This window comes from Ursus arctos, unplaced genomic scaffold (genome assembly GCF_023065955.2).
Source record: "Ursus arctos isolate Adak ecotype North America unplaced genomic scaffold, UrsArc2.0 scaffold_11, whole genome shotgun sequence".
Lineage (NCBI taxonomy): Eukaryota > Metazoa > Chordata > Mammalia > Carnivora > Ursidae > Ursus > Ursus arctos.
In genome coordinates, this window is record NW_026622775.1 from 15,801,573 (window position 1) to 15,822,949 (window position 21,377).

At 33.7% G+C, this 21,377-nt stretch overlaps 1 protein-coding gene across 17 annotated transcripts in view; it reads left to right on the plus strand.

Moving 5' to 3' along the window:
* The window catches only part of BLTP1 (bridge-like lipid transfer protein family member 1), a 195,615-nt gene that overhangs the window by 104,744 nt on the left and 69,494 nt on the right, over positions 1-21,377 (plus strand). For 14 of the 17 annotated variants that reach the window (XM_057310047.1, XM_044384298.3, XM_044384302.3 and 11 more), the window contains 12 exons: positions 387-537; positions 707-859; positions 2,711-2,951; positions 4,113-4,255; positions 6,506-6,725; positions 7,181-7,339; positions 8,837-9,012; positions 11,733-11,908; positions 15,807-16,513; positions 16,932-17,177; positions 17,777-17,870; positions 20,014-20,064. In XM_057310047.1, the coding sequence (XP_057166030.1) occupies positions 387-537; positions 707-859; positions 2,711-2,951; positions 4,113-4,255; positions 6,506-6,725; positions 7,181-7,339; positions 8,837-9,012; positions 11,733-11,908; positions 15,807-16,513; positions 16,932-17,177; positions 17,777-17,870; positions 20,014-20,064 (2,517 nt within the window). The remainder of the gene's footprint in view (positions 1-386; positions 538-706; positions 860-2,710; positions 2,952-4,112; positions 4,256-6,505; positions 6,726-7,180; positions 7,340-8,836; positions 9,013-11,732; positions 11,909-15,806; positions 16,514-16,931; positions 17,178-17,776; positions 17,871-20,013; positions 20,065-21,377) is intronic. The other 3 variants (XM_026499271.3, XM_048212129.2, XM_048212131.2) reach the window with 1 other exon arrangement.

The following is a 21,377-nucleotide window of genomic DNA, read 5'->3' on the forward strand; positions in this document are numbered from 1 at the left end:
TTACCATCTTTCTTCTGTAGACATTCTTACCTTGTTTGACTCTTTTTCTTTCCTGTTTTACTATTATGTCACCCTGCCATGAACTTCTTACCCTTACCTCTAATAGGTTTTAATATTTTTCCTTCTTTTCTATTATCTATTCTATCATTTTCTACTTATATGTTCATAATTTATCTGGTAGCTAAAATGAAAAGTAATTTTACCTAAGTAAAATAGCCACTAAGTACAGTAAGTATGGGAGATCGTTTGAAATACAAATCTTGACACTTGTTTATATATATATATATATATATATATATAATATATATATATATATATGTAATATATATATATATATATATTACATATATATATATAAACATTTTTTTTTTTTTTAATTTTCAAAGGCAGCTGAACCTTTTAAGCACTGCAACTCCAGCTGTTGGTGCATGGCTTGTTCCCATCGATCAACTCAAATCATCCTTAAACAAATTAGAAACTGAGGGCACCCTGAGAATTTGTGCTGTTATGGGATGCATAATGACAGAAGCATTAGAGGTATGTCTAGCAACAATACAGGGTATCCTACCTAGTTTATTGTTGAACATAATCTCTAATTGTTCATCATTGTTGGAAAACATCAGACCTGCAAAGTTCTTGATTACTGGAGATCTTCTATTTGCAGTGTCTTTGACACATCATTCTAAAATGTTGTTTCTGCTTTCAGAATAAAAGTGTACATTTTCCCTTAAGAAGTAAATACAACAGACTTACAAAAGTTGCCCGTTTTCTCCAAGAAAATCCTTCATGTTTACTGTGCAATATACTACATCACTACCTGCACCAGGCAAATTACTCCATCATTGATGATGCTACAATGGTGAGTTATTGAAACTGTATGTTAGCTTTAAAGAAGCCCCTATTCTTGGGATGCCTGGGTGGCTCAGTTGGTTAAGTGTCCCACTCTTGGTTTCAGCTCAGATCATGATCTCAGGGTTGTGAGATCAAGCCCTGTGTTGGGCTCCATGTGGAGTCTGCTTGGGATATTTTCCATCCCCCCTCTCTCTGTCCCTCCCTCTGCTCATGGTCACAATCTCTCTCTTTCTCTAAAATAAATAAATAAATCTTAAAAAAAAAAAAAAAAAAGAAGCTCTTGTCCTTTTGAGGAGCCATTTATCGGCCTGCAGGGTTTGAGATGCAGATGGGAAGTCCAAAGGAAAAATATGGTTAAAAATACAAGCTTATAGACAGCAATGGGCTCAGATGAATGATTTGGGAATTGCCAACATGAAGGTATTAGAAGCTGTGGATATGGATGAGACTTCTAGGAATGATGGTGTGTTGAGGGAGAAACTGGTCGAGAGTGGATATCTGAAGAACACCAAAATTAAAGGGGGGAGGGTGAAAAGAAGGTAGGTAGAGCTACACAGAATGCTGAGTAGGGAAAAGAAGAGGTAGGAGAATCAGGAAAAAATGTCTTAGAAGCCAAAAGTATAAAGAATTTCAAGCAAAAGTCACCAGCATGAAATTTCACAGAAATGTTTAATAAGGGCTAATTAATGGTTGAGGGGAGAATATTTAATACAAAATGCATACAATATATGTCTGCCTCTAGAAAAGCACTATAGAAGATAACACTTCATCATTAGGGATTTAGAACTTGAGAATTTCTCTTCTCTCCAAGCTTTTGGTCAATAGAAAATATATAAGGGGTTTAGCCAAATTAGGGATCAGTATGTATCAGTATTATTAATGGCCAAACTTCTGATAACCTCCAATAAGAGGAAATGGTGGATTTGAAAAAAGTACTTAGACCTGAGACTACTGTAGTGCTTTCTACTCCGACCCTGTGACACGAAGACTGGAGGTCCACAGTGCAAGGCTAACTTGCCTATCTAGTCCTAGGCAGAGACTCAGAAACAGAAAGAATGGCAGGCATTTCCCATGGATGGATGCTCTGCTGAGATAAGCTTTTCATGTAAGAGGAAGAAACACAAGATGGCTCTTGAGTCTAAGAATGAAAGGACAGGCTCTAAGGGAGCTGATGTTCCTCAGAAAGTGAATGAGGTGATTTCTGCTATTTAATAAATGGCTCTCTTCAATTAGAGCCATTTCTCTTAACACAAGGAATTATAGGAAAGGGGATGGAGAGGAACTGGATATTTTCCTTCTAGGCTAAGGCTCCAGTTGGAAAAATAGCCAAATTTTCTTTCTTATAATCATCACCACGTGGAATAAAGTATATTCTAAATTATGTAATTGTTACTGATAATACATTTAACTTTCAAATCCATCTGTGTCCAGCATTTAATCATAGTAATTTATTTTTTCTAATTTTAAGATAATGGTGGTTACCTAATCTTTGAAGGGAGTAATTTCATTTCCTCTTTGTTTAATGAATATTCTTGGTAACTCAAAATACATTTGATTTCCTCACTAGAACAAAAAAGGTAAAGTGGATTGAATGCTTCTTGAGGAGAATCCCAATTTTTCACCCCATGTTTAGCCTCTTATTCACCTGGTACTGCATTGTTTATGACAGAAAGACGCAATGTTGTGTTTAGAGATTGAGTTCTATTATCAGCTTGAAATACTCTCTTTTGTGACCTTGGACAAATTATAACACATAAATTCTAGTTTCTTCATCTCTAAATGGGGATTATAAGATTTAAATAAATAAATGTATGCAAAGCACTTTAAATAGTAACATTACTAATCATTGTTGTTACAGAGTGATGGACTTCCTGCTTTGGTAACTTTAAAGAAAGGTTTAGTTGCACTGGCAAGACAGTGGATGAAGTTTATTGTGGTGACACCAGCCTTTAAAGGAGTTAGCTTACACAGACCAGCTCAGCCACTGAAACCTCAATCAGCTGTGGACCATGAACATGAAGACGGACTTGGGCTAGACAATGGAGGTGGTCTTCAAAGTGACACCAGTGCTGATGGAGCAGAATTTGAATTTGATGCAGGTAATTTGTAAATATTTTAGTCAAATATTATACCTTGGTAACATATGTGATCATTTTAATCATTTGTGTCCCAGATTTGAAAACGTTGTGGCTTAATTATACAAGTATGACTTGTATTCATCCAAATAAATGATAATAATGTTGGAATCTTTATACTGACTTTTGATTTTTACATTTAATTTCATGAAATATGGTAGACTTCTTTGAGTCTGTCTTGTACAATAACAGACATCTTTGCATAGCTAGAATATTTGAGTGAAGCATGTTAACTTTAACATTTACATTTGAAAAAAATAAAATTCATATTTATATTTGTTCATCATCTTTCCTAAGCCACTTAAAGGAGTCTTTGAATTTTACCTGGTGCCTGGTTCATTCTGCATTTACCTAATGTTTAGAGTCATGCATTCATCCTGTAATTCTGTCAGCATCATGACTGTGCCAGAACACAGAACACAGACAGTAAATATGCATTTCAGAAATATATGTGCAAATTTTAATGCTTTTTCAGAGGTAAACTTTTGTTATCACAACATGTAATATTTAATAATATTGAATTATGATATTTTGGAAAAAAGTGTTAAAAGTACCATGAAAAAGGACAGTAGCCTTAAAATTAGAGCTTTCAAAACACTGATATATAATACTTTACCCAGGTTTTTTTTAATCGTCTTTTAAAAAAAACTTGATACTTAAAAGTGAATATGCTATGAGGAAGGGTGCCTGGGTTCAGTTGCTTAAGCATCTGACTCCTGATTTCAGCTCAGGTCCTGTCTTAGGGTTGTAATATCAGGCCCCATGTTGGCTCCCTTCTAATTAGCTATCTTCAAATTCCTGGGTTAATCTGAAAGTTCTGTACTTTGAGCTTACTTGGTTTTTTTTCTCTCTAAACCTTTTGGCTGGGATGTGGAAGAACTGAATACAAGCTGTTTGTTCCTTTCTTGAGACTGAGTGAGAATATTGGGGTTGAGAGAGTAAAAGAAAGACAAAAAATGATATTACAGCAGATTCCACAATTAATTTCAAGGAAATTTAATTAATTTACTTTATTTACTCAAGGAATATGTAAAGTTGAGCGTAGTTACACCATCAGGAACACTGGGATTGATGTTTCAAGCAAATGATAATCTATAGCCCACTTATTCTTTTGAACTGTTTCAGCCACGGTCAGTGAACACACAATGCTACTAGAAGGAACAGCCAACCGTCCTCCACCTGGTAGCTCTGGACCTGTAACAGGAGCTGAGATAATGAGGAAACTTTCTAAGACTCATACGCATAGTGACTCTGCATTAAAAATAAAGGTACATTGTTGCTGTTCCTGTTTATAGTAGACTTCCAGAGAAGACCTAAATTTCTGATATCTGAAATTCAAATATTAGGTATTTAAATTTAAATATTCAAGGAGTATTTTATATTCAAGAATTATTAATTTAATAATTGAGTAATAATAAATACTTTGATGTTGAACATGAACATGATTAGCAACTTGATATGCAGTTTGAGTTAGGCTGTTTTATGATTTTAATTACACTGTTTTAAGAAACTTAACCAGTGCTTGGTAAGACATGTATATACCAAGGTGGTTGACTACCACCTTGGGAGCCAGAGAGCCTTGGTTTCAGTTCTGCCTCTGCCACTTAGTTGTTTTGTGACTGAACAAATGTTTAATTGTGCTGTGTGTCAGTTTCCTTATCTGTAAGATGGAGATTACGGTAATAACTTTTTCACAATGCGGATGTTAAGAAATTAATGTTAGTACATGAAAAATGCCTAGAACAATACCTGGCACATAATAAGCATGTAAGTTATTTGTTGTTGTCATGGGTTATTTATGTTTTGTTAGTTTCCTTTTCTGAGCAATGAAAATGACAGTATTTTAACTTTCTTTGAAAGTTTGGGTAGACTTACTTTAATACTCAGAATCCATAAGGTAAATTACTAACAATTTTACCATATTAAAATATAAAATTTCTACACAGAAAAAATAATGTATTATAAGCAAAATAGAAAGACATATGACAAAGTGCTAATTTCCTCATATATAAAGATCTTTTTGTAATAACTAAGAAGAAGAACACAATCAAATAGAAAATTGTTAATGGGCAGTTCACAGAGAATTACATACACAAATATGAAAATGTATCCTCTTATAATTAAAGAAATGTAAGTTAAAATAAAATTTCCATTTCCACCAATCAGATTGAAAACACTAATATATTTGAATGGTGTATGTTGGTAAAGATAAGGGAAAACAGACACTCTCATATAGTACCGGTGGGAGTGTAAATTGGCACAAACTCTTTGAAGACCAGTTTGGCAGTTTGTATCAAAATTTAAAATATTCTTTCACCCAGTATGTTCATGTCCAGGAATTCATTCTAAAGAAATGAATGCTTATAAATGCTTAAAGACACATGTGCAATAATGTTCTTCACAACACTGTTTATAATAGGAAAATAATGGAAGGAACATAAATGACTAACCATTTGAGGACTAATAAACTAGTGTACCCTGATTCAGAGAGCATACCGTGAAGACTACAGAAAGATGAAGTAGATCTCTAAGTGGATATGGAATGGTCACCAAAGTGCCTGGATTAAAGTAAAAACAAAATATGGGACAATAAGTATCTGTGTGTTAAAAAAGGATAAATATGTACATGTGCTTATATAGTTATAAATTATTTAAGGAGGATAAGAAACAGTTAAGAGTACTTCTGGGGGAAGGGATCTAGTAGACTGGAGCTCAGGGGATATGATTTATTGAATTGTCTTTGTGCTTTTAAAGTTTTTATTCTGTGTAAGTATTGCTCTTTTAATTAAAACATTCAATGATAGTTTAATATACATTTTTTAAAAGTTTGAACTATTAGGCTTATTCTTTTTCTATAGTATGGTTTGAAGCCAGGATACTTTTAAATTCTCAACTCCTTAATCAGTCTCAGATTTTTTTCCTGTTTGATGGTTTTTCCTAACCCCACAAACATTCCTTTGTTTATGGATTATAAAAGTCCTCCAAAAAATTGAATTGCAATGCTTTGTTTCAGATCTCTTCTTTTTAGGATCTTTCTGTCTGTATAGTCTTTTCTTGTGCTATTTTAAACTGATCTGAAATTCTAACCTTAGATGTGACGGAACAGTTAGAGATGGGCAATTCTGTAATTTTTTAATTTTCCTCAGAGAATTGCTGGAAATTGTTTTTGGCATATTAGAACTCTACAGAGAATCTCTTGCAGATTTTCATTATCAGGGTACCAACGAGAGTAGTATAGTATTAAGAATTTTGGGATAGAAATCTTGCCACCAGACACACTCTTCAGATTTCAAAGGGAATTAATAATTCATTGTTAAAATAAGTGAATGATAATAAATGCTGTCCTTTGTATTGTACTGTAAGTTTTAAAACATTTTTATGTACATTTGAGATTCACCACAATCCTAGTAGGCACAATCTGTTTTGGTGAATAGTAACTAGCAACAGTAATAGTAGTGGTAGTTTTTAGCAGTCATTTTTATATGCATAAAAAGACCCCTGTTTTGTTTCTTTTGTAGGGTATTCACCCTTATCATTCTTTGAGCTATACCAGTGGAGACACTGCCACAGATTCTCCGGTGCATGTTGGACGTGCTGGGATGCCAGTTAAGGAGAGTCCAAGGAAGGAGAGCCTACTCAGCTACCTGACTGGAAGCTTCCCAAGCTTGCACAATCTCCTAGAAGGGACTCCTCAAAGAAGTAGTGCAGCTGTAAAAAGCAGCTCCCTAACGAGAACGGGTACATCCCTGGTTTTGACAATTACAAGTTTACTTCTATGTGAGAATTAAAAAAACAAACAAACAGGACTTAAGTTTATTTTGCTTTATACTTTGGTTGCATAACTAATCTATGTATTACACCTTATCTTTGAAAAAGTATTTTGGGAAACTGTTCCGTTTGTAACTTGGTGTTCATGCCCTTAGTTTGCATTTCTAAATTGCAGCATTTGATATTACTATCAACCTAGTCATGGTATGGGATGATGTCTAAACCATCCAACAGTGAATTTCTTCTTGTTATATTAAAAATAAGTTATTTGTTAGTACCTTAATATCCAAATACCAATATCATGCAGTGAGTTTGAAAACATCTACAAAAGACAATTTAGTCTGACTTTTAAAAAATAATTACATAAATCACATTTTCTGCTTATTACATAAGTAATACTATACTCAATAAAATTTTATTTTCAGGAAATACAATGGCCACTGATATATTATCTGAACATCCCTTGCTATCTGAGCCATCATCTGTGAGTTTCTATAATTGGATGTCAAATGCTGTGGGTAATCGTGGAAGTGTGGTACAAGAATCTCCTGTAACAAAATCTGCACAGAATAGTCTTCCATCAGGTATTGAGTTATCATGTTATTTTGCTTAACTGCCTAAGGGACATATGTAAATTTTAACAAAATTCTATTTTTCACAGAATCTCACATGTTTAATACTGTTTAGTTGAAATTCACCTATTTATGAAATGCCTTTGTTAAAACTGAATTGAGAGAATTGTAAGCAATCAGTTGGTGTTCTTGTGGGAAGACAAATATGTCAAATGTGAGATCATATATAATTTAAAGAGTTTAAAACGTCCAATTAATGTGGCCGGTTTAATTTTCAAAATACCAAAAGGAGGTAAATGAAAAAATGCAAAGAATATGGCACAATGTACCTATGATACAGAAAATACTTTAATTTATTCGGGTTCCTCTGAGAAATACTAGCTAACATTCTTTTAAAGTTACTTAAATAATTAAACCTAAAGGGGTACTAAGAGGAGAGAATAGAATAAGATTTTGCTTTTGAGGAGGAAATGAGGACAATTTATTAATTTTAAAAGAATACGTATAAAGAATGCTAGCAGGGAATTCACCAAGAAATGTTGGTGGCTATCTCCAGAAGCATAAGTGGCACCATCCTTCATTTTCTATTTTTTCTTTTTTGGGGTATTTTTCCAAATTTATTAGATGCATGTATTCTTGTAAAAAAAATTTTTTTTTTAAAGAATATGTGAAGTAGACTTTGATCTTAGGTACTGCAGGCAGCTGAAATTAATCCATGTAACAGCTATTTGCATTGCTAGCAAATTCTAGTCATATAAAAAATATGATACTATGAAATGTGGTTGATAAGTGACTACTCACTCAGTCCTTTGTTTTGCTGGTATGTGGATCACTCTTGAGTCTGGAACTGATTCTAATTATGACTACATTACCATTCTTAGCATTGGCTCTTAGTTGAAGAAGATAGAAGGACAGTGTTTCTGCCAGCTTCAGCACTGTTCTAGCATTGTTCTCACTACTACACAGTTTAAATTTCGAGAAAACCAGAAAAGAACATTTCCTCTTTATCATGGATCCTTTGCCTGGGGAGTTAGAGGATAAAGGGAATACAGAGGAAAGAAATAGCGCCATTTTACTTTTATTCTGCCTTGGGAAAGCATATTTGGGAAGAAATTTATATGTGGGACTCTGTGACATCTGTGGCTTTTGCCCTGCTGCTGTCTGTAACTCTGCTCCTCAGTGCAAAGCTGAGGGGATATCAGATGCTTTTCAAAGATCTTCCAGCCATAAAATTCTATATTTTGGACCTACTGGCTCTGTAATACAGACTTCATGTATGAGGATGACTGATATTTCCTGAAGTTTTAGTTTAATTTCATTTTTATTATTAAATCATGTCTGTAAAATGACCAAAAAATGCTGGTGGTGGGTTTTTTTCCTTCATTCATTTGAAATGGTCTGGTAATACTGCTGTAATGTGGGCTTTGTAAGTTTACTTTGCTGTGCCCTTTTATGTTGTTTTTATTTCCTCATAATACAGATTTTACTCTTGAACATTTACTCTCTTAGGTGTTGCACCCAATCTTCCTACAATACCCTCAGCCTCAGATTTCAACACCGTCTTATCTAGTGACCAGAATACTTTGGATGGAACACATTCTCAGCATAGCACTAGTCAGGATGATGTGGCAGGTGTAGAAGAAGCCAACCAAGGGTTTCCTGCTGTGCAGCTTGCTGATGCACAGGTAAGCCAGTCGGTTTTTCCATAATAATAGTTACCCCTCATTAGGTAATTCTTAGCAGTTGGAACCATCCAGTCATATGCACCTTGGAATTCTAGCGAAAATCTTTTTTCTGTTCTTGTCTGTCTAAAGTCTTCATGCAAAAATGGAGGAGCCTTTTAAAAGTACATGGGTTAATTACAAATGCAAATGTAGCATTTGTAGATATGCATTAAACAGAAGAGTGGTATATAGTTAGTTGTCTCTATAGTAACATTTTTGTTATGTGGAGATACAAATTGGCTAAATAACATAACTAGAAAGCTAAATTTAATCCTGTCCTTTAGAACGCTGTGTTAAGACTTTACTGAGTGAGCAGTTGGGAGGCCCTGAAGATTTTAGAGCAGAGGAATTACCTAACTAGAACGATACATGTAGAAATATTATATGGGTAGCAATGTGTTAAATGGATTGAAGTAGAGACACAGTAGATGAAAAGATGAGTTATTGTAATAGTTCATGTAAGTGCTAAATGACACAACTTAGATGGTTGTGGCTTTGAGAAAGTAAAGGCAAAATAATGTGGAGGTCTTATTCAATTGATCAAATATAAGAGTGGAGAGCAAAATCCTTTGAAATGTGTATTTTAGTCTGAATGATCAAAAGGCAAGTGGGTGAGCGGGACCAGTGGTATTGAGAGGTGTTATTTTTTCAGGGTGAGAGAGACTCCAGCATACATACTTAGGAGGAATGAGGAAGGTCCAGATCAGAAAAAGAAAAAAGAAGGGTAAAATGATAGAGCAAGATTCAGAGAGGGATGAGGAGTGTTGGAATTTAGAGTCATTCAATAGAGATGTTTTAGACATAAAAAATTACTTTTTTCCTCTGAGGAACTAAGAAAGGAATAAGGATAGTTCACAATTATACAGGTTAAGTTTGCAAATTGGTAGCTTCAATTTTCTCTTATAATAGAAGGTAATTTATGTTAAGAAATGTGTCAGGCACTTTTAAATTTTCTTGAGATTTACTTCTCCAATTCATTAGCATAGTTTTTAGGGACTTCATTTTTTTTATTAAAGGGGAGTGGGAAAATAAATAACCTTTGTTGTTGTTTTGGCCTACAAAATACGTTAATTGTATTTATTAGCATTCAACACATATTTTTAAGGATAGTTATACTGTTTTACATATAAGATTCTAAAGTCCACTAGAAACATGAATATTAATACAGTAAAAAAACTCTGTAAGGTGATTTAGATATGTGTACAGGTTGGAGCAAATATGAAAGAGAGCTTACCATAGACTCCCTAAAAGGATTGCCAAATAGTGCTGAGGGCCTAGTAAGAGTTTAGGTTAGTGTTGGGGTACCAATGAATGCAATTATATTATTTTCTTTCATTATTCCTAGCAGCTCAGCTATAGGAGTATAAGAGGATTGATCCAAAGCAGATGTAGCAAGAAAAATGAGGTGAAAGATATAAACAATCTAGGAAGTTGCGGAAATGGAGTTTAAGCCAAGATTATGGGGGAAGAAGTCATATAACTTTGGAACTGAAGTGTTGGTTGAGTTATGGTCAGAGAAGTCATTCAGGATGATAAATTGGGATTGAAAAGAAAAAGAGGAAAGTAAATCAGGAATCAAAGTTTCTGATAGGTATGGAGGATTAACAAGGTAGGGGATAAATAAATGACAAACGTTAGAAAAGAAGGAGGAGGATTCGAACCTTGAAGAGGGAAGAGTTTTTCCATTAGAATGAAAGAGTTAAAACCCAAGAAAGAATATCCCAAGCAAGTATATAAGGGAGAGGGAATTACTCCCCAAGGTTCCAGTCTAGTGTACAGTTGTTGGAATTCTCTGTTGTAGGCCTTTAGACCTTCACAAGAGTAGCCTGTTTGCCCAAGCACAAATAAAGGAGATGACCTAAAGATAATTGAACATGTAGACTTAGGTCTTAATACATAAATGGCTCTTGTCCATTTTAATAGTATCATTTAGCTTTCAGGAAGAGATCACTAAGGAAGATGTACAGCGAAAGGGTTACAAGAGGGCCATGGAAAGTACTGGATAGCACCTATATTTTGGATGTGGAAGGAGGAAAAGGAACCATGCAGCAAAGAATAAGCAGAGTGATTATAGTGATCAACTACTGAACACATGGTTGCTTCTGTTTGGGTTAGCTCTTCATGACTACAAAATCAGTTAGTAAGAGATGTAACCATGGTGTTGTATTTCCGTAAGCTTGTATGATACTTAAAATGTAAAGGAAGTATTTTTGTCACAAAATAAATGTTAAATGACTGTTACAACCAAGTGATACCATTTAAAAAGTCAGATATTCATAGTATTACATATGAAATGTTTTTATATTAACATAGGAAGGTGATAAACTATTCTAATATACCAAATTTTTATGGAAGCACAGTATATATTCATGCCCTTTTTAAAAGCAAGTACAATGATTTAAATTAGTTCACTGTTTTATTTTGCTTGTAGTTTCAGACACTCAGGAAGGATGGAGGAATCTTTGTCCTTGTGATTAATTTGAAGATGAGTGGCACATAGTAGGTGCTGAAAAATACTGTTAAGTTTTAAGTAAAATTAGAGTGATATTTATTACACAAGTCCTTTTTGTTTTTCGTCACGCTACAGTATTGATATATGTATTGAGGTAGGGTAAGAAAAAAGCCATAGTAAATGATGAATCATAAGTTAAGCTAATTAATGAATGTGTTATGTCTTTTAGGTTGTTTTCAAACCTCTTCTCAGTCATACAGGGATTCAGTCACAGGATGCAATGCCACTCTGCTACCGAATGTACTTTGGAGAACACCTTTCATTTTCAGGGACTTTGGACTGCCTTAGAGCAGATATTGTGGATTCAGACACAGCCAAAGAGAGAAAAGGCAAAAGAGCAAGAAGGTGTCTTGTGTTTCTGTTCTTTTTGTGTAAAATGTTGTACACAGGTTATAATATCTTTTTTTAGCTTTGTTTTCCTCTAATGCTAATGAGAGTAATTTTAATATCTTAATCAGAAGGTAACTTCCATTTATCAAAAATAACCTCTTTTTAATAACTTGTTAATTTTATAGGTGATGAGGTCTATGCTGAGGCTTCGTTTTGTGCCATTTTAGCATGTGTATGTGCGTTAGCCAAAGTACATTTGTTGTCTGTATCCTCAGAATTTGTTTACTGTTGCAGTAGCTGAATTTTTATGATCTTATGCATTGTAATTTTATATATTTTACTTAGAATTATTCCTAACTTCCTTTCTGAGTTGACTTGCAGTGTTTTCTATTAGAGACAGGGTAGAAGTCATATTGAGAGTATGGCCATGAGAAACAAGTACATAGGAATGCTAAATGTAGCATGGTGAAAGTTAAGAACCACCTTTTACTGTCATTATTATCAGGGATAGTTCTTTAGTTTCTTTACTGCTTGAATAGGAAATATTATGCCCACTAATAATATTTGATTAATCTTTTTGTGAACATTAAATTTATTTTGCATGGGTCTTGCTGATGTAGATAGGAATAGTAGAATATGGATATAGATGGCAGTTATGACAAGAGGTTTTGCAACATTCTTGGTTTCATCCAATTTATGTTTTTGCAAGGTGGTAGAGTAAAAGCAAAATGCGCACATATCACACATATAACTAGGTGAAATATGTTTTCCATTTGAAATATTCTATTTAAAAATTTAAATGATTTGACAAAATCAGTTTAAACATTTTTATGGCAATTATTAATAGAAAAATACAGCTTTCTCAAATTTTGTTTCAAGTCTAGATTTCTGAGGATTTTTCTAATGAGACAGGAACATTGAAATTGCATTGTCTTTTCTATTAAATATAAGACAGTCACTGCTTTTCACAGTAGTATCATACCATAAAAATGACTGACAAGCCGAAGCACCACAAAGTGACCTTAATGATTATCAAGATTAGTGAGGAAAATTACCTTTGTTTTGTGACCTGGAAAAAAATGTTTGTTAAAACATTAAAAACTCTATTACTGTTTATTATAAATGTGTAGGGAAATGAAAAGTATAGTAAAACTAATATTTAGTACATTATACTTTAAAACATTAGAAACACTGAGAATTAAAGTATCTCACTTCATTCTAAAAATCCCATTATAGTTTGAATAGCCCTTGCCATCTTATCATCATATAACTTGCAATACAAACTTGCAATACGAAAGAGCATCTATTCCGTACCTTGGCATAATGCTATACTCCATTGCAAGTATTGATGAGGTTCCAACACTTTTCCCTTGCACTTTTAATGTCATGAAATACCATCACGAGTTCCTGTTACTATGAAGTTTTTTGCCAGCATCATTTCCTCTGGGATATTGTCATCCTTTTTGTTACAACCACTTTCCTCTTTATGCCAGTAAGTTTGCCTTCACTGAGTTCCATTGGCTGCATATCTATAGTTTCTAGAACAGTAGAGTATCAACATTTCTACAGTCAGCTCTTTCTTCTATAACTCCATTTACTTTTAATTTCACCACCAGCATTATCATTTTTTTGTTTTGTTACTGCATTTTTATCTTTGCTGTCCAACGCTCTCTCTAGATTATTGATTTTTGTAAAATGTCATGTGGGTTTATCATGAGGAGGCAACACAACTACGTGCTTTACTGTCTGTGCATGAAATGAATAACAAATGTACATTGACCAGTCACTGACATACATAATGTGATTGGTTAATGATCATGGTGTACATCTGTTATATTACATAGTGATTTGTGTACTGAAGAGCTAGCAGCAACTTTGTACTCTATGCAGTTATTCACAGTAAATTTTAGTTTACCCATGTTGTTAGGGAACTGGTGTTATATAACTAAACCATGGTAACTGAAATCCATTCACATTGGAATCATCAAATTCAGACACCAAAGCATTAATACCAACTTACGCTCCCTAATTACAGTTAAAAGCTCTGTGTTAAACTTGTATTTCATTTGCAATAATGTGTGTATATGTATGTATATATATACATACACATACAGTACACACACACAGTGTATATATCATCTGTAGATATAATTAGGTTATTCATAATTAGATTATATCTGTATATGAATAATTATAGTTACTGCCTACTTATTGGCTTACTAAATGCTATATAATACTGCCTGCCACAGACTAGACCTTCATCTGACCATACTTTCTTATGTTCACAGAGAGGTTCTTTGAGTGACTTTGAACTTAGCTGTGTTTGATCTAGCTGAACCTAACACTCCTTTTCATTTTCCTACTATCACATCATCTCTGAATACTCTACATTCTTATTACTAGCCCATGGTTAGCTTTTATTTCTCAGATCTCCTATAATTCCACCTTAAACTCTATTAATTTGGAGATCTTTGTCACAGTACACTTTTTCTGGCCATTAATTTCAGTTTGTTTGTTTGGTTTTTTCCCAACATTTGGAATGTTATTCATTCTGTTAGTTACTGTACATTATTATTGGGTTATAGTTTCTTGTATAAACATATATATCCCATCCTGTAAATCCAGGACAGCTATTAAATCATTTAGCATAGGTTCTGGCATGTAGAAGTTCCTATAAACATTAGTTTCCTCATATCTTTGCTGTCTCCAGACAAGATAGTTGAACATATTAGGGACTTAAATAATTTTAAAATTTAATTTTAACTTTGGCTTTGCAGTCTACATGCCAGCTCTTTATCTGTCTGGCTACTTTTGTCTTAAGTGACTGCTTCATTATATACCAATGTTTTTCCCCCTTTTACTTAAATCTTCTCTCTTCAAGACTTTCTTGCCTCCCTTATATGATTTCAATTCTTGTTTTTGTATTTGCAGATTATTTTAATTTCTTTTGAGTCTTCTCTCTCCTGTCCATTCTACTTCTCAAAATCCAGTCTTTCCTTCTTTGACTACACACTTAGCATTGATTGTAGTCTTACTATGAGCTTGTACATTTTCATGGATTATACTCCAAAGTGGGGTTTTTCTTAAAATAATATTCATTAAAGAATTATTCTCTATAAAATCTTTAAGTTAAATTGAGAACATCAGAGCAGCTTCTGTTTCTTTTTTCTATTAGAAAACTTTGACCTATATGACTACACATTCATATTGTACATGGAAGAAGAGGGAAAAAAATACCTTTTTTTTTTACAATTTTGGTGCCTGAGGTTTATTGTTATTGGTAGCTGGTTTACAGATATCTGAGACAGTTTTGGCTTTTAAATATTAAAATTGACTATAATATCCATACATGAAAGTTTTCAGATAAGCAGGAGGATTTGCCCAAATAATTTTCATAGTTTTTTGGTGTGCATTTTTCATTTCTTGTTTCCAGTTGCCTTCCTCCCCACTTACATCTTGGCAAAGTAAGCCAGCAGGGTTTCAATTCAAATAGCAAGTTGTATAAATATGATGAGATTAAATATATAAACAGTATATTTAACAGAGAGGGAGAAGATGGTTAAGGGAGGTACCATAATTGACCTATAATTGACTTTAAATTCCATTACCAATGGAGTATGCCACCATATTGGCAAGAAAAAAATGTTTTATTACCTCACTGAAATAATTGACATAAATCTGATTTTAACTAGGCAGTTATGGAATAAGATCAAGAGGGAAGATTTAAGGCCTAGTTTCCAACATATAAAAGGTTGGCCTCATGAAAAAGCATATTATACTTAATCTCTTGCTTAAAACTATCTAAATAGTTTATAATATGTTTCGCCTTTTTTGCTAATGAACTAATAAAGATTGTGCAGTTCTGGAAAAAAGGAAATAAAATCTTCTTATTTTCTTTTTTCTGCATTTTTAGGCAAGGTCATGTGAATCTTCCTCCACTTGAGTTCAAACCAGCATTAATGTTGGAAACCTTCAGCATCAGTGCTGTTGTAATGGAAAAGTCAGTGTGCACCCCTCAGAACTCTACCAGTGCTCTTTCTTTTCATGATCTCAACAAACGGTATTATAATACTTTTCACTGTAACTTTACTATTTCTTGTCAGTCAATAAGCCAGCATGTAGACATGGCTTTGGTTCGTCTTATTCATCAATTTAGTACAATGATAGATGACATCAAAGCGACTCAGACTGACATTAAACTCAGCAGATATACAGCTGGATCGGCTTCCCCAACACCTACCTTCAAAACCAGAAAACATCGGGATTTTCGCTCATCTGATTTTAGCCGCAGTTCTAGAGGAAGTCTGAATGGTGGCAATAGAGTAAACAACGCAAAGAACAAACGGACCAACAATGAAAATAACAAAAAGGAATCTCGAAACAAAAATTCGTTAGGAAGATCTGAAAGAAGAACTTCAAAAGTGTCTAGAAAAGGTTCAAAAGATGTGGTGGACCATATGACTATTCATATGGATGACTCTGATTCAATTACAGTGTCAGAACAAAGTGAGCCTTCAGCTGAGTGCTGGCAGAATATGTATAAATTACTTAACTTCTATTCACTTATCTCTGATCCAACAGGAATATTGGAAAAATCTTCAGAAACATTTGGACCAGCAGGTAATGGATATCTTTATATTTGAAAAATTTCTTTTTGAAACAGCAATAATACTAAAACAGACAGGTTGTCGATCATGTTTTCTTAATGTTATAAGTAGATAATTGAAATGCCAAGAAAATTGCCAGTCACCCATGGAGAGAAAATAGTAATGGCAGTCAGATAATTTGCCACCCTATTTCCTGTCCTTCCATACACAGTATGGTCTGAAAGATTCAGACATACCTACTTTCAAATATCTGACTATTATTTACTGTCAGTATGATCATGGGAAAATGTTGAAAAACTTAAAAAATCATTTTGGTGAGGAAGAAGGCTGGTTTGGAATATGAAGAAAGCTAAGATGGCATTTGGAGTGTCCTCTGATTTCACATTTCCTATGTAAATCTCTGTGTCTTGTTGTTTTGTTTCGTTATAAAGGAGTTCGGAGCCCTACAGAACCGACATGTAAAGTTGTATTTGAGAATGAACAAGACAGTAATAGTTTGACAAAGACACAGAGGAAACGTAGCTTGGTGACTTCTGAACCTCAGCATGTTACTCTAATAGTGTTTGGGATTGGCATGGTGAACCGCACACACCTGGAGGCAGACATTGGGGGGCTAACAATGGAATCAGAACTGAAGAGGATCCATGGCAGCTTTACACTTAAGGAAAAAATGAAAGGTGGGATGATTTTCTAACACTGTAGTGCAACTTTTCTGAAAAAGCCAATGCCATGTCTCTAAAATTCCTACTTGGCAGTTTTTCTTCAAAAAATGAACTTTCCCATTTATATGGATCAAGAGTGCCACTTTATATAGTTTCTTTTCCTATTTTTTTAAATTTTCCAAGGTTTCTGCACCTTGGAAGGTTTCCAAGGTTTCTGCACCTTCTGCACACTTTAAATCTGAGATTTAAAATGTCATTAGGCTATTTAATGCTATTAAGCTATTTAATACATGAATGGCATATTAAACAGTATATTTGGTATTATTCCAATTTTGATATATAATATATATATATTTGACATATAGAGTGTCATATAGACATACAAAATATATATGTATATATATTGACATATGTATATATACGTATATATATGAGAATACATAGAAATAAGAAAAAATTTTTAAAGTAGTTCTGAAATAATTTAAATTTTATTATAAATAAAACTTTAAGTTATCTTTTGTCAATGAATGTATTATGGATAAAATGCAACTTTAATACAAAGTACAATTATTTTATTTCCAGATTTCGTATAATTCTTTTTTCTTACATTTAAGATGTTTTACATCAAAAGATGACTGAAACGTGTGCCACTGCTCATATTGGTGGGGTTAATATTGTGCTGCTTGAAGGGATTACACCAAATATACAGTAAGTCTGTCAATTTTTATTATTTTCTTAAGCTTGTTCATTACAGTTTTATAGGAAACTTAAAATTCACTGGATGAATCCCATACATGCTGAGTTTTGAGATGTGTATACATTATGTTACTAGATACTATAGTTCTGTCATTAAAAATATCACCAGGGGCGCCTGGGTGGCTCAGTTGGTTAAGTGTCTACCTTCAGCTCAGGTCATAATCTCCAGGTCCTGGGATCGAGCCCTGCATTGGGCTCCCTGCTCAGCAGGGGAGTCTGCTTCTCTCTCTCTCTCTCTCTCTCTCTCTCTCTCTCCCCCCCCCTTTGCTCCTCCCCACTGCTCGTTGTCTCAAGTAAATAAATAAAATCTTAAAAAAAAAAAAAAGGTATCACCAAATAAAATGTTTTCAGAAAAATAATTTTTTCCCTTTTTACAATTGGTTTACTACCTTCCCAACACCTCCAAAAAACTGAGTCTAGGTACACTGTTAAGATTGTAGAACAAGAAAAAATGATTACAGTGCAAACTTCAGTTAAACGTACAACATGCAGAAGCTTACATAATTCAAATAGTTAAAATTTTAGTCAAAGAATACAGACTGTCTCTTGATTTTATGTTAAGTAATCATGACTTAAATTCATGCTGGGTTTTAAAACATCTTCCCATTTTTCATTTAAAGAATTTAACAATAAAGCCTATGAGACTCTTCTGATAAATAGGTAAACTTTTTATAGTGAGTATACCGTACCATATCACTTTTCTTTTGATTCTTTGCTCTTAACCTCTTCTTTATAAGTCCTACTCTTAGAGCTATTCTGAGTTGTTCTGATAATAATTACCTTTCAGTACATTCAGATCATTAACCTACTATGAGTATATTTAACCATTGACTTTGTTCATACGCTTGGAAGTATGTATCTTAATTCCTAACTTCCTTTCATTGGAGCAGCTTTATGTTGTAACTACAAAATATGCTTTGATGATTTAAGTCAGATTTTGAGAATTTTCTGTTTCTTAACTGGTTTCATAACTAGTTAATGTTCTATCATATAGTGAATCTGTTATACTAAATACTAGAGGATTTTGTTCAGCTGCATAAAAATTAAGTATTAATCATATATTGACTAGTGATAGTTCATTTCGTATTTTAAACATGGGTGATGTGATAACTCTTGGAGAACATTTCCTTGGAATGGATAGTTAAGGCTTTCTGGGGTAGTTTGGACCTATAAACCTAGAACCAAAGAGTATATTTCATTATAGCTGCCTACGTAGTCTAGATCACATTTCCTGAGCAGTCTGGAAATACCAGGAAATTACAGTAGTTATGATAGACAAGATCTTTTCTGATCATTCAATGTGGGAGAAGGGGGATTATGATATAGTCATTGCAGTCTTAACAAGTACCTACTTGTGAACCAAGAGCCTCACATAGATTATTTTATTTAATCCTAATCCGAATCCTGTGAACTGGGGTGTTTGATCCCACTTTACAAAACAATAAATTGAGATTCAGAAAGATGAAAGCGTGTGCCTAAAATACCTAAAACCCTGCAGTCAGAATTGTTGTCTGAACCTGTGCTTCTGCTAAACATCACCACAGACCTTCAGTTCCATGGTTCTTTGCTGGCTCTAAATTGAAAGAACCATGGCTACTTTAACCTATGCAGCAAGTGAAACAAATTTCTTTCGTTGTCTCAGATGTCTTAGTTATTCTATCCTCTTGAACCTTTTATCTCTATTATCTGTTATCTCTTAAGGGCTTCAAATAGTCTCTAGACTTGCAAAACAGTATTTATAAAACAGATTTTTAAAGAAGTATTATATAGTTATATTTCTTGCCTTTGGAAAAAAACAAGTGAAGATCCCTTAACTTTTTTTTTTTTTTTGAAAAATAAAGGTTACTAATTATTCACTGCCAAACTCTAGTAGTGTTAAGACTTTCTGGATTTATTCTTTTGTTTTTCATTTCTGATTTCAATTAAAAGGAAATGAAACTAAAAAAAAGTTGAAAATTTTCTTTGAGGGAAAATTTTGAGAGTGAGAAATAAGAAAAGCATTCCAGATGATTGGTCATACTGTAACTAATTTATGTATGAATGTTTATTTGCTTCCTTTTTGTTTTCCTGCTTTCTCTTGAATCTTCATCTGTAGACTGGAGGATTTTCCTACATCTCCTACAAGCACAGCCAAACAAGAGTTTCTGTATGTCATATTTTTTTTTCCCCATGGGCTTTGTGATTAACATAGTATTGAGTAGTTTTAAAGAAATATTTAGATATCTGCATGACTGTGAATGTATGTAGTTGTTATTTTGTAGCTTTAATGTAGATCCTTTTATAGATTAAAGCTTACTGACATTCAAGGAACACACAGAGGTAAGGGCTACCTTTTGGTAATTCACACTTTGTTTTGTTGTTGAAAGATTTTAACACTGTAGTTGTGTGTTGCTTGTGCTTTTTTAAGACATGTCACTGTTAACATTTATATCATCATAAATCCTTAAGGTTTGATGTGATAATAGAAACTAAAAAGTTTCACTTGTGTATGAGTTTTCACTAATTACAAAGATAATTAAAACATTAATATATGAAAACATTGATACATCTCAACTTCATAATTTTGTTTTTAAGTTGAGGAGAGTTAAAAAAATAAGATGAGGAGAGTTTACTAATCTGTTGACAGATTTTATGTATGGCTTTTACTGTATGTGCTTTTATATTTTGAGTGGCTTGATTTGACCCGGGTATATCTGATATTTTGTGGTGGTGAGCTATACTAACGAATATTTAAGTATTCGTTACCTAAGTCCTACATGGGGATGGAGATAGAGTAGAGATAATGAAGCCCCAGAGTAAATCCTCAAATTATTCACTCAGCCTGTTGGATAGAGAAGGACGGAGCCTGCATTTAAGACCCTATAGCCTGGACTCAGGAAGTGAAAGAAGATGGGGAAAAAGTACTTGCCTCATTAGGCACTGTGGGCAATTGTAGCCGATCACAGTGGATCTATCAGAACCTTGTGAGGGTGGACCACCACTGTCAATGAATTCTTTAACAAGATTGTTTGGTCACTTGCCATGAACTTTTTACCTGAGGCATGCCTAGGGTGCTACAAGTTGTTATAGTCTTCTCTTCAGAGAGATTTTGACCACTTCTTTCTGGTGTAAAAGTCTTATATATACTATATTACTGTAGGACCTAGATTAAGTGAAAACTCTCTTCAAGAATTAAAATAAAATTATGAATAGATAACTCACCTAGCAGCTTGTAAACTAATTCTTCATTATGGGTCTCCTTGTGCCTTTAAAACACGCAGTTTGACAGGAGTTAATGTTAATCAGACATCCTCTGTAGTTTCTGGCTCAGTTTGATCAAGATAGGTCTATCATGTTGTTCAGCTCAGAAGAACACCGCTCACATTGTAGTGGTAGGCATCGTTTACATAGACTACAGTGTGAATGGACAGCACAGAGCACCCGAAGGCCTTAACATCAGAATTTTCACTGGAGCTATCA